Source organism: Asterias rubens, chromosome 15 (genome assembly GCF_902459465.1).
Source record: "Asterias rubens chromosome 15, eAstRub1.3, whole genome shotgun sequence".
NCBI lineage: Eukaryota > Metazoa > Echinodermata > Asteroidea > Forcipulatida > Asteriidae > Asterias > Asterias rubens.
In genome coordinates, this window is record NC_047076.1 from 11,702,051 (window position 1) to 11,726,221 (window position 24,171).

Genomic DNA, 24,171 nt, shown 5'->3' on the forward strand with positions numbered 1-24,171 from the left:
AGGCCTGGTTCTTGATCATTTCACCGAGACGAGGTCAAGGTAAGTTATCAAGAACCAGGCCTCGGCGGGTTTAAACCACTAGTTGAAAACTGATTCAACACATTGATTCCCATTCATCTTTTCGATAAAAAAAACTTGATGTCAATGTAATAGTTTGCTCTGCCACAGTAGCCACAAAATTACTCCCCCATTGAAATCAAATAAGCTTGAAAATAGCACTGAAAGTGACTCGATGGAAGTGTTTCTATCTTACCAAGGAAGAACCAGGCTAGGAACCGAAGAGACAAGATCCTCTGTTTTGGAAGGTTAAAGAGTGCTGCTGTGTCAATCACTTGCTTGTGTGAAACCTGGAATGTAATGAGGATATAAACAGATGGCGATGTTTATCCAGATTCTGGAAATGTTGGAAATAAAAGGGTGACCAAATTGCTCAGTTTGTATTTGAATCCCCCCACTAACACCAGTTTTGCATGTGGCCTGAATGAATACAATCATGATGAAACGTCTGTATACCAGGGGGCACGTTTCCACCTATTTCTGGGGCTGAAACATGGTTAGTCCCTTAACACTCTGTCAGGATTGAGGCATGGCTGGCGGGTAGAGCATAATGCACTACTTAATAATATAAAACATTGTGAGAAATGGCTCCCTCTGAAGTGACGTAGTTTTCGAGAAAGAAGTAATTTCCACAAATTTGATTTCGAGACCTCAAGTTCAGAATTTGAGGTCTCGAAATCAAGCATCTGAAAGCACACAACTTGGTGTGACAAGGGTGTTATTTATTTCATGCATATCTCGCAACTTCGACGACCAATTGAGGTCAAATTTTCACAAGTTTGTTATTTTATGCATATGTTTAAGTGGGAAGACTGGTCTTTGACAATAACCAAGTGTCCACTGTCTTTAAACCAGAGTGTCCAAAAGAAGGTGACTATAAACAACAAAGAACTTCTCATAAACAGATACTTTTGAAATTACTCTTAATGAAGACCCACTTACCAGGAGGTTTATGACCCTGAAATCCTTGCGGAGACCATGACCAACAAACTTGACCTTGCAGTCCAGCAGATATCTGAGCTTGAGATATGTGGCCTTCAGGGTGGTGAGATGCTTGGAGGAGATGGTGGCATCAAGATCACCTGGCTTGATGCCTGAGAACTTAGTCAGATAATCTACAACCTAAGAAATACAGAAAAATATCGAGTAAATATATCGAGCTGACTAAGTTCGGACTAGTCCTAACTCTTTGTGAAATCGACCCCAGATCTCTGATTCCATCTTTGTGGAACTATCCAGTTGTATTTTTATCATCATGTCGAGCGCCATCTAGAAGCTCGAGCCTGCCCAGTGATTTTTCTCCAGATGTTCCGGTCCAGCATGCAGGAGCGAAGTTCCTCAGCGCTGGTCAAGCCGGTGTCTCGTTTTAATGTGTCTACAAAGGAGAGACATCTTCTCCCACGCGAGGCCTTGCCTTGGGTGGGCTCCCAGAGGATGGTTGGGCAAGCGGCAAGCTCCAAGTGGCGGACATAGTGATTTTTAAGTGAGACCCTTTACTGACCTGTTCTTGTGTGGATATGTAGTCATCAATGAAAGGTTGACCAGTAAGAGGTCCCTCTCCTCGAGTGACGCTGATTCTAGCTGCCGACATCTGGCTGGGCTTGATGGTTGATCGTGTCCCATCGCTACGAATCTCTGCTTCTTCCTGAGCAGATTAATCAGACAAAGAAGTTGATTAGTTCGGCAATTAAAAAATAGACGATGCTTTACTATAATTGCTTCTCTGTGGACTAATAATAATAATATTGAAGTCTTATATAGCGCACGTATCTACCAAACAAGGTATTCAAGGCGCTTAGTATTACACAGAAAGAATTGGTTATTAAACTATGAATTGTGAGACCCAATTATGTAGCACCTTATAGGGATTTACAAGGTGCTATGGCGCAGACAGCAGCCACAGCCAGGAACACCGGGGTTCTTTTACATGCGTTACACAACACATGGGACCAATGGCTTTACGTCCCATCAGAAGGACGAAGCAATGGTTAAGTGTCTTGCTTAAGGACACAAAATTCACACTGCACATACCTGATTCAAGGAGACGAATTCTGCGTCAATCCCGATGATGTCACCCTCTTTGGGGAGTTCTTCCATTCCTAGAGGAGTGAAGGTACTATGACTGAGAACACCTTGAGATAACGAGGCTTCTGGCTGCAGGACGGTGTGGTCGATGGGTGATTTGACTAAATTTCAAACAGAGGAAACAGTTAAATATAAAAGTAGAAGATAACGGATCTGGGATTTCATCTTTGATTGGGTGAGGGCTTTTTTTATTTTGCAACGGGCACTTTAAAATAATGCCAATAAAAATCATTTCATGTTTGAAGATTTTTTATGCTCAAAATTTCATTCTGAGAAGCATCCATGTCAGTAACTTTTCTCAGATTGTGAATTACTATCAGTGAACTTTACCTTTAAAGGCCAATCAGGTTTGTTTTCCCTTGCCATGTCACACGAGCGATTTCCAGGCAATCTCAAAGAAGAAAAGCAATTCACCTTTGAATGTTCACAAATTTTACCAAAGTGGTCCTGTAGCATGAACTGGAGTAGTTTGCCTCCAAGTTGCCTGAAAAAGTTTCCTCGTGTAACAAGGCCCTTTAAAGGAACACGTTGCCTTGGATCGGTCGAGTTGGTCTTTGAAAAGCGTTCTGTAACCGTTTGTTATAAAATCAGTATGGTTAGAAAGTTGTTGTAAAAAGTAGAATACATTGATCTACACAAATATACCTCAAAATTTCGTGGTTTTCGTTTTACCTCGTCGACAAACACGGTCGGCCATTTATGGGAGTCAAAAATTTGACTCCCATAAATGGCCGACCGTGTTAGTTCGCGACGTAAAATGAAAACCGTCCAATTTTGAGCGATTATTGTGTGAATCATTATATTCTACTTTTAAATCTGTTTAACCATATACATTTCATAACAAACGGTTTCAAACGCTTTTCATAGACCAACTCGTCTGATCCAAGGCAACGTGTTCCTTAAAGGGCACTGGACACTACTGGTAATTATTCAAAATAATTGTTAGCATCAAAATTTGGTAACAAGCCATGGACACCTGTCGATAGTTTAAAACATTGTGAGAAACGGCTCCCTTTAAGTAACATAGTTTTCAAAAAAAAAGTAATTTTCCACGAATTTGACTTAGAGACCTAAGAATGAGATATTCGGGTCCCGAAATCAAGCTACTGAAAGCACACAACTTCGTGTGACAAGGGTGTTTTTCTTGCACTATTCTCTCGCAACTTGGACGACCAATTGAGTTCAAGTTTTTACAGGTTTGTTATTTTGTGCAAATGTTGAGATACACCAAGTGAGAAGACTGGTCTTTGACAATTACCAAACGAGTGTCCAGTGTCTTCAAGTCGAAGCGTAAAAAATTTGTTGTTGAGAAACATAAAGGATTTCTTACTTGTGATTTCATAATGGTCGTTGATGTCTTCTCTCATGTAATACAAGACGCATGGGACCTTCCACTCCATGTTGAATTGAACAACTTCATGTTTCTCTATGGACTCAATACTAAAGTCATTGAAGATGTACCACTGCATGTGTGTCACTCCCTGAAGATTTAAAAAAAACAGTCATGGTGAGGACTCTCTAGGGTTATAGCCGTTAGCGTCATTCTGAAATTGGCCGAACTATCATCAACATCTCTGTTCACCCAATTTACAGGTATGATTCTTATTTATTTTATTATATCTTTATGCATTATTTCTTAAACTTTCAAGTCTTACCTATTTATCAATAGAATGCACGGGAATTGATTGTTTCTTTAAATCAACATACATTTGTGCTATTTAGTGTATTTTTTAATTAATGTTCTTTTGGTAAACATGAGATATGTGGTTCGCCAAGATGGCGACCGGGATTTAGTTTTATTTATTTTCCATTTAAGCTGTTCGTAAGTATGGTTTAACTATTATTGTTTAACTATTATTGTTTAACTATTTTGCTTTATGTAATTCTGAAATTGGCCGAACTATCATCAACATCTCTGTTCACCCAATTTACAGATTCGATCCGACAAAAAACCATATTCAAGAGATCTGCAAATCCAGTTTCCCCGTGCCTTATTAAACAGTGACTTCTAACAACATCTCTATGGTCACACTTATGAGGGTCTGGGTATTTTTTACACAATGTCCACAGATTTACATTAAACTTAAACAGTTTGAAAATAATGATAGTAGAAAGCTTCCCTTAAAATACTACTTGCTGAGGTGAAGTATATAGGATTTGAGGCATTGCATTGTGAGGTACCAATAAGGTGGAGTAGTTTTGGAGAAATGAGTAAAACAATGTCATGACAATTATTTTAATCTCAGTTTTAGCACGTACAAATCTATAAACCAGTTAACCGATTAACATATGTTACATGCCGAAATAATTAATGTCTTATTGAGACGAAATTATTTTTGTGACTTGTTTTACTCATTCCTCCAAAACTACAGCATTCATTTGGACACGGTCTTACCTCTTTACGTTTATGGTAGGTCTTCCCAACCTGGACATGGGCAATCAGGTTACCTCCAGTACGTATATCTCTTATATGACCAACCGACGCATGAAGGTAGTAATTGACAAACCCTGTTGAATTCTCAACCTTCTCCTGCAGAACAAACAAACAAACAAATAAACAAACAAACAAACAAACAAACAAACAAACAACATGACTTTTTTTGACTTGTTTCTTTTGCAGATGGCGACCCCAAAAACAGGTCACAACAGCACCCTTCAGAATCCTGTTTCCCATTCTGAAAACTGTGGCAGTGCATTCTTTATTATTTTAAAAAAAAACTATTTTACTGAGGGGATTTAAAAACTGTAGCCACTGGTCTGTGCATGAAATGGTTAAATAACAATAATAACAAACAACTTTTATATAGCGCCCTTAACCCCAAAGGGTCCCGAGGCGCTTCACAGAGGTTAAAAATATTAAGCAGATACAGACCAATTTAAGGAAAAACCAAGGTTAAAAAGAAGACAAGCAGAGTACACAGTTCAACAAGGTGACTTAAGATGATGTCATCCATTGATATTTGCTTATTAAGGGAGGGACGATATAAACGATAATCAGAGGCAGGGGTTGTTTATGGTTAGGGTTTGTATGATCTTTCCATCAAGGGCACTTGGCGAACTCCCACAAGGTGGCAACAACCAATTCCCTTCTACATTGGTTCTACGATTATGAATTGCACACATCAAGAAATCGTGACTCATTAACTAGACAATAACACTTATTCTAGTCATTGTGAAACAACAGTAGTGAACTGGGTAGGATTTTAACCCACTTACCTCATCTCTGACTTCTTGAATCTCAATAGACCCATCTTTATTGAGTCTTATCCTCAGACCATGAGGCAACCAAGACGCTTTGTTCTCCTCCTGAAGGAGCCTAGAACAAAAGTTAATATGTTGATAATGTTAATAATTAGTTATAATTTGGGGGCTTATGATCCTTACTCTCGGCTCTTTGCGAAGGACGCGGCTACAACGTGTTCGAGAAGCAGGCATGCAAGGGCGCCTTTGGCTGCCAGCCACATCAACCCATTATGACCATAGAGCACAGCCAAGATCGAAAGTGTTTGATTTTTCCCGAGGAAGGAAAACTGAATAGTCTGGAAAACCCTCGTGGCACAGCAGAGAACCAACGCACATCTCAACTCACATATGGCCCAGGCCGAGAATCAAACCGGGGTCACCTTGGTGAGTGGCGAGCGCTTTTTGCACAAGCCAACCATGCCACCCAATTTATATGTTTGAAGTCATTGTATTCTCAAGAGACACATAGTCTTTCACGTAGGGTGTTCTTTAAAGCCATTAAACACTTACGGAAGAGAAAAAAAAAGTTCACAGATTTACAAATAACTTACAGGGTTTACAGAAGGTAATGGTGAAAGACTTCTCTTGGAATATTATTCCATGAAATGCTTTACTTTTTGAGAAAACATTAAAACAATTCTCAATTCTCGATAGCGAGAATTACGGATTTATTTTTAACACATGTGATGACATGGCGAAACGTGCAGAAACAAGGGTGGGTTTTCCCCGTTATTTTCTCCCGACTCCGATGACCGATTGAGCCTGAATTTTCACAGGTTTGTTATTTTATATATAAGTTGTGATCCATGTAGTGTGGGCCTTTGGACAATACTGTTTACCGAAAGTGCCTAATGGCTTTAAGTATGCACAAAACGTACAGCTGTTCGAACACCACGTATTGCGTTTCTTTGCATGTCAAGTTTTCTGGAGGATAAATTTATTATCACCTGCATGATCATGGAATGTTTCTCATATCTGACGCTGTATTCGGCCTCGTTGGTCACGGGACGCACACAAATATTATTATCATTTGTTTTTAATTGTGTGTAAGCACTGCATACTTTCCTGAGTTCTTTGAAAAAAATAACAGGCATATTTCTCGAAGTGGGATTCAAACCCTTGACCTTTTCAATTCTAAAGAAGTGTCTTACCAACTAGACCACTGAGATTGCCTTGTAGCTAGAGGCAGTTCAAATCCTATATCTTAGCAGCGGGTATTGTCAACAATATTAATCGCATCATTATTAATAATATTGTACAAAAAAACTTTGAGGCAATGATTTTTCATCGTTGTTGTTATCGGAAGGATCAACTTACGGGTTTGAAGCGTCTCGTTCGTCCATATGCCTGAACTTACATCCCTGTCTGGTGCATGCCTGACCATAACGACACATCTTAATGCTGGCGATGTTTGCTTCTAACTGCTGCTTATGGGCCTCGGACTCCCTGGCCAAGGCAAGCTGAAAACAAAATGTAATAAGGAAAACATTGACTCGGCACTAAACCCTCTGAAGCCCTATAATAATACTAACAATTCTTATATAGCGCATTTCACAATAACCATATCAATACTAACAATTCTTATATAGCGCATTTCACAATAACCGTATCAATACTAACAATTCTTATATAGCGCATTTTACAATAACCGTATCAATACTAACAATTCTTATATAGCGCATTTTACAATAACCGTATCAATACTAACAATTCTTATATAGCGCATTTTACAATAACCGTATCAATGCGCTTTACATTAGTGCCATGCCAGCGATTTCACCAAACTCTTCCTAACTTAAGATTAATCTTACGACTTAGGACGAGTCCCAACCCTGCGCTGTAGCATGCAGACCTTAAGATTGATCCTAAGTTAAGACGAGTTAATCCTAGCGTTTCGTGAAATCGGCTGCTGGTCATAGGGCCAATAACATCCCTTTTTAAAGGTTTCTCAGCTCCCTTGGGAGTATACAACCTGGGCAACAGTTTATAACGCTCCAAAGGAGCTTCATTCACAATATCAACCTCTACCTTCGCAGGTACCCATTTATAGTGAAGTATCTTGCTCAAGGACACAAGTGTCTCGACCGGGATTCCACACTCTGGTGACTTAGCACCAGAACTTGAATACGATGCTCTTAACCGCTCGGCCATGACACTCTACTATAAAAAGGCCAACATCTATCTTATCTCTTCAGTCTCCTGACGATGACTAGAGCAAGCTAGTCGAATCATTGAGACCAAATTTAAGAACTCACTTCACGGTAGTGCAGTTAATTACGATCATATAAGCTAAAGTACTAGTCCCAGACAATTTTCTATACCTTCCCGGGTAGTAGTTAAAAATCAGGACATTTCTTTTCTAGAACTGAGAAGTCCCCCGAACATCCGATAAATCTACTCCGCGGTAGTAGAATAAAGAAAGACAGTTCTCTTAGAACAAACTCTACCGGGCAAGTACATGTAGATACACACAAATGGTGTTACCGCAAACCAAATTTATAAAGCAAACATCAATATAAATTTTTGTAGAAATCCACTTGACCCAACAGAAATTGTAAACCCTGCTCAATATGTGTCAAAGAGTATCATCTTTTAATACCTGTTCTTGTATTTTCCAGAAGACCATGTCATTGTTAGACTCCAAGTGACAGTTGATGGATAAGACATCTGGCAAGCGCTTGTACGTCCTCTTTTGAGACTGCATTTTTAAGAAGAACAATTTATGAACGTAAAATACCAAGAGATGAGAGAAAATACAACTGAGAAAAAGGAGTTTAAAGTCAAGTTGTTTATTAAAAATTCTTTCAATGTTAATTTCAATACTTTTTAAGTTATTCATCAAGAAGAAAGTTGCCAGAGATTGTGTTCCACTAGCTTCCCCTAAACGACCCCGGTCTGCCCCCGGTACGTTTGAATAGCTTTGACGTCATTACAGGGGCTCGCCCGGGTCAGCCCTGCTTGTGGAACGGGTCACTTGGGGCTGGGCCATGGTGCATGACGTCACTACGAGAGGGTGAGTGATCATTCGATTAGCTCTTGTCAGGGGCTCACCTGAGTGTGCACCTCGGGTCGACCCGCGGAAGCCAATCGAACGCACCCAATATATACGAAATATTTTGGCATTTAGAATTTTCCTTTCTTCGCTTGTTTCTGGTACTGATTTTTTCGACAAATCACTCATTTATCTTTATTGCATCACTTTTGTCTGAGCTTAGCAAGTTTCTGCGCTAACTAGTTTCATGAAGTTTGAATGTGAGATTGACTTACCGTAGGTTGGTATCTGTTACAATCATCACACCATGCCTGCATTGTCTGATCCAGTAGCATGCTATTCTGAAGGACAGATGCGAATGAGACTTCCTTGGCAGGCCTCGAAGCAGCTATGAAAATAATCAAGAAATATTCTCAACACAAATAACAAGGTTTCTGTTTCCTGAATTTCCAGGACCCGTTTCTCAAAGCACTGAAGATTCATTTTAAAGGAACACGTTGCCTTGGATCGGTCGAGTTGGTCTTTGAAAAGGGTTTGAAACTATTGTTATAAAATGCATATGGTTAGAAAGATATTTAAAAAGTATAATATAATAATCCACACGAAGCTGCGTGGTTTTCCTTTTATGTCGTTAACTAACATGGTCAGCCAAAATTTTGACCCCCACAAAATGGCCGACAGTGATTCTTCACGACGTCAAGGGAAAACCGTGCATTTTCAAGGCATGTTTGTGTGATTCTTTATATTCTACTTTCAAATTATCCATCTAACTATTTGCATTTCATAACAAACGGTTCCAAACGCTTTTTAAAGATCAACTCGACAGATCCAAGGCACTGTGTTCCTTTAAGATGAGTCGTCAATATCCCTCTACGCAGGAATGCCGATGGCGACAGAAAAGATCCTTGAACACCTTCACAAGCTCGCAGGGCACTGCGTCCGTCACTTTCTCCTTGCCAATAACTAGTTCTTATTGACCCCTTGCACGCGCGTCACACGCGACGACTGATGCCACGCTCACCATGTTGGTGGTCAATAGGCTTTCGTGTTAACACCATCTGATGATGATGTCAGGTGAAATGGATCAATACGGCGAATTTGACAATAATTGCGAGATTTAGCTGCATGTACGTCAACAAAAACGTGATTGTTAACGTCAACAAATTGTGTCATTTCTAGGTGACCTCACCATTTCATATTGCACGGCCTGCCGTGTGAATATGGCAATTTCATGTATGCTTAAAACAATTTTGTTTTGACTTTCACATTGATTTATTTGCTAGTGTAACGTGCAGCTACACCTCCCTAATGTAACAATGCGCTATACATGAGTCCCCTGGTCATTAGACCAATAACATTCCTTTAATCTTTCTCAACTCCCTGGGGGGTATACAGCCCCGAGCTGCCGTGGCGCTCCAAAGGTTTTTTTCAAACACAATTTCTACCCTCGCAGATACCCATTTATACCTCTAAGGGTAGAGCTACAAAACAAAAATTGAAAAAGGAACTTACTTGGTGGAAGAAACTCTGGGTATGTCAGGGTGACTAACAGACTTGTTGATTTCCTCTCGGTTTCCTTTCCGCATCGACATTTGACCTCTGTCTGAACCTCGGACTCAAACATCTGTTTAATCCTCTCTGTTCCTGATGGAGAAGTATCTGTCTCGATGGTGTCCTGTGGGGCAATAGACAGGTAATACTGACTGTAATATTCATCTGTGTTGGCAAGTTTTCCTAAAAAGGGCGAGCAGTCGTACAATTTGTGTCAACTCCGTTAAAAACCGTGTAAATTCCAACACATCACCCCAAAACACCAAATCCTTCAATAATAAAATGGCCTTCTTGTTTCTGATAGAATCAGGTTAAAAATATTGCTCTTTGTCTGGAAATGCCTTCACTCCTAAGCACCTGTCTACAAAAATCTTCCACAGTTTATCATCGCGACAGCCAACTCGGTAAACTGCAGAACACAACAACTCTAACCTCACTACCTATGAAACAAACTCCCCCCAGAAGTCTGTCAGTCTGACACAATGGTGAAACTGAACAAACTGTTCAGAGCTCGTTGTTTTGTTTTTGTTGATTCTTCTTTTGTCCAGCGCCTTGATCTAATAGTGTATAGGATATGTGCACTTTTTAAGCAATCTTTCGTCTTTATTATGTACCTGAATAAGTTGTTGAAGCACGAAGCGATTCCAGCTCTGGATCAGGCGAGGGAAGTTGGCCTTGCCAGCAGACTCTTCAGCATCCCCTAGAAGCAGCCCAAGAGCAGACGCCTCTGGAATGGTACGGAATGCTCGCAGAAAGTTACTTCCCTGAAAACAAAATCAGATACATTATACTTTGGTTTTCAAGCAAAGGTTGAGTAACTTTTACCTACTTCAAGTCGGTATTTTGTAAACATTTTATCTACGGTATTATTTTTCAGAAGATTTTGAAGCTTCATGAGTAATCCTTTTTCTATAAAAATATCGTTGCCACGACGAAACCCTGAGTTGCAACAAAGGAAAGACAACAATGGTCCTCATGGTTAGTTCCGGGATCTGATGTTCTCAAGTAAACAAACTGAGTAGGCACTCTACGTGATTCACAGGACCTCGGCCATGATCCACGAATAAAAATCTGCCTTGTCGTGCTTGAATCTCAGACACCGCTCAGACTTAATTCCCATTGAGCCAAACATAATGATGAACAATGGTGGCAGCCTGTCCAGTCTTGTATACTACATGTGTACAACATGACAACGGTTTGGAATTGGGGTGTCGTGGCCGAGCGGTTAAGAGCACCGAATTCATGCTCTGCTGATTCTGTTCAGCAGAGTGTGGGTTCGAATCCCGGTCGTGACACTTGTGTCCCTGAGCAAGACACTTAACCATTATTGCTTCTCTCTACCCAGGGGTAAATGGGTACCTGTGAGGGCAGAGATGGTTCTTGTGATTGATTTAGCCGAGTAGCGCATTTGTTGCACGAGGCTGTATACTCCCCAGGGAGCTGAGATGGTTTAAGGAGTGAATTAAGGCCCAGTGACCACGGGTAATAATTTGAAGCGCTTTGAGGCACCCGTTCAGAAGTGAAAAAGCGCTATATAAACTCAAATATTATTGATCTGGGGTTACACAGTAATCCCCACAGTAACCATCGGAACAAGGATTGTTTGTTTGTTTGTTTGTTTGTTTGTTTGAATAATCTTCCCATCAAAGGGATATAAACACCAAGCTGGCAACAGCCACTCTCTCTCATACAAAAATTGGTTTAACGTCTTTGAGTATCAAGTGTACAAATCAAGAAATCGGGATTCAGTAACTATGGACCACAATATTTATTCTAGCCATTGTGAAAACAGCGGTTAGCTGGGGATTAAAACTCACAACCTTGTGATTGCAAGTCCTGCAGTCTACACAGTGACTGTTTACAAGGCAGGTTTTACAGAACCTGTTGTCACTCTTTGTACGGGTGAAAGGAAGCATATCACTGTAGATATATGGTTCTTGATCATTTTAAGTTGTTAACTTGGTAAAAATTATCAAGAACTACGGCCCAATTTCAAGAAAAAAATGCTTACCAAAACAAAGTTACCAACCAAAATACCATTTCTCATGCACTGTCTGTGGCTGGTATCCTGCTTATTTTTGATTAGCAGAACTGTTTTAAGCAGTTTTTCTCTGCGTAAGCATGTCTATGAAATTGGGAACCTGGTCTCAGTGTATTTAAACAACTAGTCTGAAACCTCTTAACCGCAGTTGGTTCCCTTATAAGAACATGTCTAGCACCCTCACATACCTGGCATGTCTGTCCCTTTGACTGATCCAACATGTAGAAGAGCAATCCAAGCTCGCACGCCAGACAGAATTCCTTCGTACACAGATGGCTCTCTAGTACACATCTTAACGGCTCAACGAAGTACAGCAACTGCAGACACAAATACAGAAAATACAATCAAAGAAGAAAATGTCAGTGTCTGTCATAACATAACAAAAATTGGTTTTGATTTCTAAAATTTATAGTGTCAATCCATAACTCACAAGAGTTTTAGCACAGCACAAATCTTGCGAAAGCTACGTCACACGACCATTTTTACAGGCAACTTGGAGGCAACCAATACCACTATTACTATATATTATTATTATTATTATTATTATTATTGGTTTATTAAAAATCAAACGTAGCAGCCAAAAGGCTGAATTGTGTTTAGGTTTACAGTATAAAAATACATTCAAGCATCAAAAACCAGCAAAAATACAAGAAGAGATTATAAAAATAGGTTAGATTTGAATACAACATTAAACAATTGTAAGAAGGTATACAATACAAATATTTACACATTGAAAACAATTGTTATCTAAAGGCCAGTAAAATTAATTGGTGATTGAGCAGCTCAACTAGGGAGGGGGTGCAGCTGTTTTTGAAACGGTTAGTCCTACATTTTTTATTGAACAAATTTCTCAGGTTGTTGTTTCTAGGTGGGGGAAGCCATTGTTTATACCTGTCAGAGGTGTGGAGGGATTTACCAAAATTAACTGTGTGCAAAAGGAATACCTCGGCAGCACAAGAGACATTCTTCTAGCTGTAACTCACCATCCCAAATAAAATAATGAGAAAACTGAAGTGTGAATGGCTTTTCTTCTTGGAGATTGCCTTGAACTGGTTGTGTAAGATGCTACGTCAGATTTTTGGCCCCAAACTTTAAAAAAAACGATTTTTTTTTTTTTTGAGTGAATGGTATTTCAAAGAGTATCACCCACTCTAACGAAAAAAAGTTTAACTTTCACTTTTAATGGTCAGGAAACATGACAAAAATTTAAAACGTTTCTTATAAAACACATAAGAATTGGTTACGTGATATATTGTCGGGATCCCGACAAAAACTAATTTTGAGCACTTTATTTCACTGCTACAAATAATTGGCGGGCTTTTTCAAGCAATGGCTCAAATGAAAGCTTGTAACTTTCTCGACCCCCACCAAAATACCGGTGAAATTTTAAATCAAAATTTTTATGGTCAAATCGGCCAAAAATCTGACATAGCATCTTTAACACTCAAATGGCTTATTTAGACACTGACTGAGTTACCTACCTGTAGCATTGAGTTGCAATACGCATTGGGGATGTGGGGTTCCAGACCAGCAAAGTTTGTCTGGTTGTAATGTCTGAAGTCAAAGTCATCCACACCCAGCTTGGAGTATTTGATCTCCACTTTGCGATAGTATTTAGGCACCATGTACATGTGGGTATCCGCATCTAATTAGAGCAGAAAAAAATAAGAATTTTGTTTCAAAGCAAAGTATACCTTTAGTTAAAGCCAATGGACATTTTCGGTAAACAGTACTTTCCAAGGCCCACACTTCGTGTATCACAAGTTTCGCCGTGTCATGACATGTGTTATGACATGTGTTAAAAATAAATCCGTAATTCTCGATATCGAGAATTGATATTGTTTTAATGTTTTCTCGAAAAAGTAAAGCATTCCATGGAATAATATTTCAATAGAAGTCTTTCACCATTACCTTCTGTAAACCCTGTAAGTTATTTGTAAATCTGTGAACTTTTATTTTAGTTTCTGTACCGAAAGTGTCCAATGGCTTTAAGTGTCTTGCTTAAAGGGTCCGGGTACTTTTTATGGGACACAAAACACAATGTCCATCAAAAACAAGTCATGAAAGTAATTTTTGTCTCAGAGTGAGACGGAAGTTATTTTAGCATGTAACCGTATTTGTGTGACATTGTTTTACTTATTTCTCAAAAACTACAGCACCTCAACAAGTAATATTTGAGGGGAAGCTTTCGACCATCATTATCTTGAAACGGTGCAAGTTTAATGTAAATCTGTGGACATTGTGTTTTTTTTGTTTAAAAAGTAATAATAATAATAATATCGAAGTCTTATATAGCGCACGTATCTACCAAACAAGGTACTCAAGGCGCTGAGTATATACAAACTTTCAGAAAGATAGGTAATTGCAGTGATGAATTTTGAGACCCAAATATTTAGCACCTTATATAAGGGTTTACAAGGTGCTACGGCGCATACAGCAGCCACAGCCAGGAACACCGGGGCGAACCCGTACACAATCCTTTAAGCCACAAGTGTTACTAACAGGATTTGAACCTACACTCTGCTGAACAGAAGCGCCAGAGCTTGAGTCCGGTGTTCACATCTGCTCAGCCATGACGAGCCACAAGAAGAGTTTCCCCCAGTGCCCCAAAAGGACCGGCAGGGCCCAATTTCACAGAGCTGCCTCAGCAGAAAAAAATGAGCAGGATACCATGCAGTTACAAATTGAGCATTAGACATTGTATGCTGGCAAGTAAACCTTGTTCTGCTTAGCATAATGTTGTTGTGCATAGCATCTTTTTGTGCTTAACAATAATAATCATAGTAATATTTAAAATTCATATTGCGCCCCTTACATACAAAATGATCAGAGGCGCAGAACACATGTTAAAAAGCACAGAGTGGAAGAAAATAACAACGAAAAAAGACTGGTCACCAGGCCAGTGCCCAAACAGAAGTATGGGGATACGTCTGTCCCGCCAACAGAGAACTAATTAGTGACTTATTACATAGGCCTATCTATGCTGGCATCAGTAATGTTTTGACCTTTTCAGGAGACAGACGCCTGTAACCCTAACTATGCTAAAATTCTAAACTACCTGGCAAGGTGACCATAGAAGAAGACATTAAAAAGCTAAAAAGCGGTTTTAAAAAGATAGGTTTTTATATTACATTTAAAAGAGATGAGTTTCTGTTCGCTATGTATGTGAAGGGGTAGCGTATTCCAAAGCTTAGGGGCTGCCACAGAAAAAGCCCTATCACCAAATGTAGTCAACATTTTACCAGAAGGATACTCCAACAAAATACCATTATTCCCTGACCTAAGTTTATAAGAAGCTTAAGCGGCTCTATCAAATTTGACCTAGACATCTCACCTCTCCCGAGTGGTGATTCAGGTACCTGGCTCTTCCCTTTGCGCTTCCCCGGCTTGACTTCCTTATACATGACCTGATTGCGTTTCTTGGTGCCTGGGTTGGGGGCATAGCCGATGAACTGCACCACCTTCATGGAGCGTAATATTTCAGGGTCAACCGCCGGAGCTTGTCTGCAAGAAAGATGACATGGAAATTATTGAACAAATATTTCTGGAATGTTGTTTAGGGTTATACTTGTTGAAATTGTGTAATTTCTATCCGAAAGCTTACGGTCATGGTAGTAAGCATCTTGCAAAACGATTTGGTATAAAATGCTGTCGACTAGAAATCCACCAAACTAAGCCAACAAAAAAAGGGGGTTTTGAAGTGGAACTTATTTGTAAATGCTGCGGCTACAGATGTTGTGGTACAGACATTGCTAAATGTGGATGGGTTCAGCGTTCCAGATGAAAGACAGTTTTTTGCCGTTTTCTCAATTACTAGACATTAAGTTCAGCTGAAACTTTTGCAGGTGAATATCATTGCATCTTTGTTGACAATTTGGCCTGTGAATAAGCATTAGGCCAACAAAAAAAGTATTTTTCTTACCCAACCATTTTATGTAAAAATAATTTTGACATTATAGTCTGGTTTCACCCCCACCAATGTATAAAAAGCGCTACATTTATACTCGGGGCTTTCCAAGTCCCACGAACTAAGAGAGAAGTGCAGTATCAGAAACATTATGTTGTTAACCTCCAGTTCTGTTTAGAACCAAAACTACTCAAAAGAGACATTCATATGGTGTTAAAGCAAACCTCTCTAAGTTATAATAACAATAATAGTGGCTTCTTATAAAGCGCGCATATCCCTCACTCAGTGACCCTCAAGGGGCTTTACCATACATTTTTGTTTTGCAAGGTATAATAATAATAATAATAATAATAATAATAATAATAATAATAACAATGAACGGCACTTATATAGCGCTTCACACAACAGTCCCGAGCGCTTTACAAAAATTAATGAGTAAACAGGCAAGTTTTCAGCAGATGTTTGAAAATGTTCTCGTTCGGAGCAGTTCTGATCTTGTGCGGTAAGTTGTTCCAGAGTGAGGGTGACGAATATGGGAACGAGCGATATGTGGGACTACTTTTGAATTATGAGACCTACTCCTTTAACATAGCACCATGAAATGGTTTAGAAGGTGGTGTGACACAATATGCTGCCACCAAACCAGGAACACCGGGGGCGAACCCCTTCTGATCCCTTCACCATGCAAAGTTTCAAGTCCAAGGATTAAAGGAACACGTTGCCTTGGATCGGTCGAGTTGGTCTTTGAAGAGCGTTTGTAACCGTTTGCATAAGGGTAGAAAGATGTTGTAAAAGTAGAATACAATGATCCACACAAACATGCCTCGAAATTGCACGGTTTTCCTTTTACCTTGTCGACTAACACGGTCGGCCATTTATGGGAGTCAAATTTTTGACTCCCATAAATGGCCGACCGTGTTAGTTCGTACAGTAAAAGGAAAACCACGCAATTTCGAGGCAAACTTGTGTGGATCATTGTATTCTACTTTGAAAACATCTTTCCAACCATATGCATTTTATAAAAAAGCGGTTACAAATGCTTTTTATAGACCAACTCGTCCGATCCAAGGCAACGTGTTCCTTTAAAAACTTTAGCTAAGTGCGCCCTAATAGTCAGCTTACCTCATGACGGGTCGGCAGCAGTCCTGTGGCCAATCAGAGAGGAGCGTTCCATCACAGAATGGCATCGGAATGGACGAGTATGAGGCAAACTCATTAGAGATGGAAATCGGGCGATGGTCGTCAGGCTGGATGAAAGAAATGAACAAGAAATATTTTTCTCAATGAAAACTAGATGGATAAGTTTTATATAATTATCAGTATTACTTTTGTTAGAAACTAACACCAGAAACAACTAATTTAAAGAAAATGTGTTGGTAGCATGGAAATTGTTTCTTGATTTGAGATTGAACAAAGACAAATTTACTATATTTGAACCAACAACTCAGTTTGACAGACATTCTATTTTGGAATCCCTGTTGAGGCATCTGTTGTTCTTTTCATTGTCCCAACAGACTGTGCACACAAAGTTCCTTGTCATCACCCACTCTTTGAACCTCCCCTATGGAGACCATTCGTGTTCCCTTTTCTATTTTGTTCTGGGTCCTAATAAAGTATTCATAAATACCCCAGACAGTTTCGCTATTCCTATTGGTGGAGAGCGCGTCACGTGGGTGTGTATTAACTTTTGTTTATGACCGGTAAAAAGTGTTAATTCATGGGCGTGACACGCGACCTTGCACCTGTTCTTATAAGACAGTTTCTTCAGCATTCCCTTATAAGGAGTTGTTTACCGGAGGGGCAGCGGAGTGCTTTACCATTTCATAGCTGGAGGGGTGTTGTATTGAAAGAAATCATTGAACAATTATAATTTTTGCATTTATTTTACTTTTTGACCAAAAACTGTTGTTGTTTTATCTCGAATTCGTCTTGGTATAATTATCAAGAACCAGGCCTCGTTGGGATTAAACCACTAGTTGAAAACCTCTTCACCACAAGTTGATTCCCTTAGTGAATATGAAATCAACTTACAGGATGAGCAAACTCAGTCTCTCGTGGAAACGCATTGAACGTAACTTCTTCAGAGTCTGTCCACATATGAACACAACCTGGTGGAACAAAATGAAATTACTTTGATTTTCCACGAAAATTACAATAAGGGGCAGAAAAGTACCAGTGTCAACCTGACAGCAAGTAGTGGATTGTAAGTTCAAATTCTATAATAATAATGAAGACAACTATGTAAGCGTGGAATTCCCTGTTTCCATTAAGTGCCAATTCTTTGCTTACAGTAAGCAGAAATTGGTCCAAGATAACAGATTGTGGTTATAGTTGCAACTTAATGGAAACTTAAGAACCTACCTCCAGAGTCTCCGAATGATATAGCCTTGTAGTTACTAGAGACGTCTAACGCTAGCGCCATGTCACCCGCTATGTTGACCTGATAGAGTAGCATGGCTTCAGGGGTCACCAGACCACCAGGGTCAAGAAGCTGGAACTGACCGGTCTGTCAAATAAACAAATAATAAATGTTATCAAGTATTACGATTCATTATAATACATCTCTTGCTATATCTGCATTCTGCAGAGTACTTAAACCATGCTTCGTTCTTCGGTTGGGGCGTAAAACCGTTGTTTCTGTGTGTCGTTTCATGGCCTAGCAATTAAGAGCACCGGACTCAAGCTCTGGTGTTCAGCAGAGTGTGGGTTTTACAGTCATGACGTCTGTGTCCTTAAGCAAGACACTTAACCACAATGCTTTGTCCAAACAAGGACGGGACATAAAGCTGTTGGTCAAAATATCCAGTGCAATCATGGTGCAACCATGTGCAACACAGTCATGCTATTCAACGTTCACAAAAGCGCAACGGAGATCGTTTTCCCCCTCACACACATATCAAACCACACGGCTGTTTATCTGATGTCACGATTTCTTAAGGAACCAGTCTAACACTCCATTGCACAACAGAGGGCGCTGTTGCAAGTAATGCCCTTATGTTATCGCTCGTTTATTGAACGGACCAAAAACATGGTGAATGAAATGACTCTTGGAAATTGTTTTTGAAGGAATTTGCCCAAAATAAAGACGCAAAAAGAGCACTCGAAGCAAGATTTATAAGATGAAATACCTTGCTTCTTTGACAACTAGATCTTTCATGAAATGTTAATGAAATTTTGGGCATTCTTTGACATCTCCAAAAAAAATGCAAAGCATAATGCTGAAAAAATTTGCTTGAAGATAAATTCATTGTCACACAAGCGCTTAGGGAATACAGAAAAATACAGTGCATCTGCATCCCATATCCAAAAGTGCTGTGTTTGTCTGTATTCCACTCCTCTTGTTGGATAACTTATAGTATTACCAAAACCCAAAACTCAAACCATTTTTCAACGGGTAACACAGTATAATAATAACTCAAATTTGGAACCCTCTCAGAGATCCCCTCACCTGACTGACGACAACAACTCTGTTAGAGTAGGTCGGCACGTAGCGTAAATACCATGGCTCAATTGGTATATGTAGTGGGTTCATGGGTCGCATAGTTCGAAGGTCGTAGACCATCAAGTAACGATCCAAGGATAGACCTCCATTCCTATAAAAAAAAAAGAGAAATGATTACAAATATATGTCAGCGAAAAATTTACTTTTAGATAATCATCACTCAGATAAAAAATTACTCAGTGACGAGCGGAAGTTTATATTTGAGATTTCATAAATATCACTTATTCACATTTAAAGTATGTGGTGGGGGGGGGGGGATAAGAGGACACAACAAGCTTGGGCGTGTCATGGCCAAGCGGTCTAGTTCATCGAACCCACGCTCTTGTGTTGTCAGCAGTAGAGTGTAGGTTTGACACTTTGCCCTTGAGCAAGGCACTTGACCATTTTACTTCAAGAAAATGTTGGAAGTGCATCCTGCTCTACCAGCTAGACTCCTAGTAGATGATACCTATGCCTACATCCTTACAGATCAGGGTAACACTGTTTTAGCCCCAGGAGTAGGAGGCAACCTGCTCCTGGTGACAGTTGAGGGCTCTATATAATCAGTCTGCTGCCGTTTATAATAATCATTGAACAAATACAAACTGCGTACCAACAAATATGAATGTGGTGTATATGCAACAAGTGGAATATATATAAAAAATCATATCATAACCACTTTTTAAACTCAAAATTAAACCCTTTCACGAGGCAATGTTAAAACTTAACTTGCAAGTGATTTGTTACCTTTCGCCGTAGCCACACGTCACCAGCTGATGTCCATGAACGTCAAAATCACTCAGAGTTCCGGAGTGAGCATCCAGAACATGCTCCACCTTCAGGGAGTTCAGATCTCGCAAATGAACCTAAGAAGGAGAAACATTAATTATCCAGGGCCAAATTTCCAGACCCTGCTTACCGTAAGCAAGGAATTCAGCACTTATGTCAAGCGTATTTCACAGGTTAGCAGGGAATTTTTTTTAAAAAATAATTTCAATAAGGTTATACACACTTGTCGGATGCATAGCCGAACAAATTCAAATTTGAAACGTTCGTCGGTTTCAGTAAATGAAGGCAAGAACCTGATTACAGACTGTGCGCCCATTTCCACAAAAGTTTAAAAGAGTACCAAGATGTGATGTGACTTCAAGGAAGGAGATTTTTATAGTCTGCGGTAAAGATTGGAAGGAAAGCAAGGCATAAAGACACTTGACACTACTGGTATTGTCATAGACCAGTCTTCTCAGTTGGTGTATCTCAACATTATGCATAAAATAACAAACCTGTGACAATTTGAGCTCAATTGGTTGTCGAAGTTGGGTGATAATAATGGAAGAAAAAACACCCTTGTTACTTGCTTTCAGATGCTTGGTTTCGGGACCTCAAAATCCAATTCTGAGGTCTCGAAATCAAATTCAGATATTTTAGTGGAAAATTACTACATTACTTTAGAGGGAGCCGTTTCTCACAATGTTGTTTACTATCAACAGCTCTCCATTGCTTGTTACCAAGTTTTTAAGCTAACAATTATTTTGAGTAATTAACAATAGTGTCCAAAGCCTTTAATCAATAAATTTCTGAAAATATCCTTGCACTGCACGAATGTATGAACACAAGTTGCAGCATGCATTTCCGCACGCTAACACAAATTTAATGTGGATTTTTATTATTTTTTAATAAACCTTGAACGTTAAAACCGCAATGTCCGGTGTGCAAAAGTCGCAGCAAGTAATAATGTTAAAGTCTTGTATATTGCGCGTATCTACCAAACAAGGTACTCAAGGCGGGTTAGCTGGGTTATTGAAGTTATGAATTATGAGACCCATTATGTAGCACCTTACATTGATTTACAAGTATGTATCAAGTATGAGTCGGTCTTGAGTTACCTTTCCACTTGTGTCTCCGCAGCAGATGAAGTTCTTGCCGTGTCTCATGATGGCCACGCCCGGATCTTGGGCTGTGAAGGACCCCGCCTCTCTGCCTTCTACGAGGTCAAACTCTACTAGTAGCTGCTGATGACCTCCCATGAGGAGGTGCGTGCCATTGTAGATCAACATACACTGCATGTCCTGAAGAGATTCACCTCTGCATATAATATAACATTTAGAAAAATCAAGAAATGAAACATCAATGTGACATTTTTTTACAGGACTCGGGAAAATACTGACATTGGTGTATGGGTAAAACCAAAATTAATATACTTTATCCCCGACGCAAATTTAAGCTCTCTTATATCGTTGCGGCACCCGCTTCCAAAACATAGGATTCAAACTGCCTCTAGCTACCGGGCAACCTCGGTAGTCTAGTTGGTAAGACACTGCTCTAGAATTGCAAGGGTAGTGGGTTCGAATCCCACCCAAGTAATATGCCTGTGATTTTTTTTCCCACAGAACTTGGGAAAGTTTACAGTGCTTACACACATTTTCATTTGGTAAAGGGTATTTCCTTTGGAAAATCTTCAAAATTATGGGAACATTTTGAAGGGGTTACCAAGGCAACAGAGGCCACGGCCCTAAAAATGTAGGGTAGCAATAAAATAAATGTGTGCAAATACACTACAATACAATAACAATAATAACAATAAGAGACATTTACATAGCGCTCTTACACAAGGTACCACAGCGCTTTACATGAAACCAAACAGTAAACAAAGAAAATAATGGCACTGATAATGGGAAAACAGTCAAAGCAATCAACCATTGGACAGGAAAGTTTTGAGATGTTTCTTGAAAACTGCAAGTGACTCCGCGGAACGGATTTTATGTGTAATTTCAGGCCTGCAAGACCATGCTGCATTTTATTGGAAAGATTGCCAAAATAAACAAGCAAACAAACAAACCTTACCTATAGTCAAAGACTCTTAGTCCTTGTCTAGCATGGCAGTGAAGACTGTTACTGGACAATCCTAGCACTCCACCATCAAACGTTGTGATCTGTCTGATCTCACTGGATGCATGCATCTGGAATGATGTGTGTTTCTGCATCTGAGGGCCGTAGTACGAAGTAACGTGGCCCTGTGGAGAGTAACAAGAAAAACAGGGTTAGGAACAAACACTGCAGATACGGGCAAACACTGCAGATCCTGCGAAAAATCAATTGTAACTCACCCCTTGGTTTCCCATCCATAGTAGTTCTTCCTGTCTGTCAAACGCTACAGCCGATACCCCGTAGTGATTGCCCCCATCTGCCATCACGCTGTGAAGCTCCCTGTACGATCCATGCATAGGCATCTGGGTCCCTGGACAAGTAAAATAAAACACAGGTGAGATATATTGATGAAGGAAGCATGTCTTGGCAAAGCGCAACAGACTCAGGGTCAGGGACCAATTTCATGGCTCTGCTTATGCGAATTTGACCTGAATTTGACGTCACAACCCTCCTTTCGCGGGCGTTACTACAAACCTTGCCTAATTAATTTCTACCATGCAAAGTGGAACTAGTATACTAGACTAATTCCTGCTTACGGATAACTTTCCGTATGGCGCCACCACTTTTTCACTCATTTTTACAAAAAGGGATATATCAATCAGGTAAATAAGTTCCTATATTATTTTATATCGAATGAAAAAGTGGTGGCGCCATACGGAAACTTTTCCCTGCTTACCATCACCGTATTCATCAACGATAGGAGGGTGTCCATCATCACCAGCGTAGCCTTCGACAGGGATAGCTCCATCGATGTATTCATTGCCTTGGTAGTCCCCCGGGGCAGGCTGGAATTCCATCCTTGAAGTTTTGGAGATTTCTCCTCTCGAATCAAACGGGAACTTTTTCTGAAGATGGATTGGTGACTAAATCATCATCTGATGAAAGATTGATTACGATTATCGGATGAAAAAGCTGGGACAAAACAAGGTTTTGAATCTGACTGTCACTTTATCATTTGTTTTGACCAAAAACACAATTTGTGTTATGGGTTATACTAATTATAACAACGTTATCCTACTAAACTAGCTAGGCCTGTACAAATACTAGGCCTGTACAAATAATAATAATAATAATAACTACCAGCAGTTCTTGTACAGTGCATTTCACAATAATTGTCTCAGCAATTTTGCTAGAATAAAAATAATAAAATAAATGACAGAACACAGGGAATTACTAACCTATTTCCCTGGGTGTTTTTTTAATGAAAGAATTTTTATTAAAATCATGATTTGAAGGCTGGCACTTAACGTAAAAAGGGAAGAAGTACCCATTAGTTTAGCTAAATAAAACAAATGCACACTGCTGCAATAACAACGTTACTCTAGATCATATATGTACATGGACACACCGAAGGAGTTATTCCATTATTGCATTCTATGGTTCTGAATCTGATGTAGCTAACGAAATTTACAAAAACAGTCCGAATCCCAGACAGCTGAACTAGAGCAGAGAGCATGAAAACAAGGGCAAAGTTTTCTCAATGTTTCGAGCACAAAAGAAAACAATATATTTAACCCTTTCAATGAAGACAATACCTGAACATTTAAAGAACACAGTCCCGTCATATAATTTAATTTGTTTACTGATTTGCGGGTAAAACAAAGTATTTTTCTTACCCACTTTCACCAATCTCTCACGCTTGCATGTTTTTGTTCAAGAAATGTTTGCGCCCTCATCGATGAGAAAAAAATCGATGTGAACTGTTACATGAACCATTTTAAATAATTAAAAGAGCGCTGTAAAGAATAAAATTTTGTTTTTGTGTGCCTACTACGGACGCAATGATTTATATTTATTCTTAACGCTGAATATCAAGCAAATTTTGTTTTAAAAAGGTCAAACACTTGCGAAGAAGGGGCTTCTCAGGGGGAAAAAAACCCAACAAT

General features: G+C 39.5%; 1 protein-coding gene across 1 annotated transcript; it reads right to left on the reverse strand.

Annotated features, from left to right (window-relative positions):
* Positions 1-179: 179 nt before the first annotated feature.
* Positions 180-24,069, reverse strand: LOC117300269 (PAN2-PAN3 deadenylation complex catalytic subunit PAN2-like). Its single transcript, XM_033784002.1, has 25 exons — positions 23,902-24,069; positions 22,962-23,160; positions 22,465-22,595; positions 22,202-22,371; positions 21,244-21,442; positions 20,105-20,223; positions 19,325-19,469; positions 18,238-18,382; positions 17,908-17,984; positions 16,999-17,123; positions 15,304-15,473; positions 13,451-13,614; positions 12,158-12,286; positions 10,543-10,692; positions 9,890-10,052; positions 8,653-8,765; positions 7,985-8,083; positions 6,703-6,845; positions 5,359-5,458; positions 4,538-4,672; positions 3,473-3,623; positions 2,089-2,243; positions 1,559-1,702; positions 1,000-1,179; positions 180-347 (listed from the first exon to the last, which is right to left on the reverse strand). The coding sequence occupies exons 2-25, from the start codon at positions 23,080-23,082 to the stop codon at positions 180-182; spliced, it is 3,396 nt and encodes a 1,131-aa protein (XP_033639893.1). The 5' UTR covers positions 23,083-23,160; positions 23,902-24,069.
* Positions 24,070-24,171: the final 102 nt, after the last annotated feature.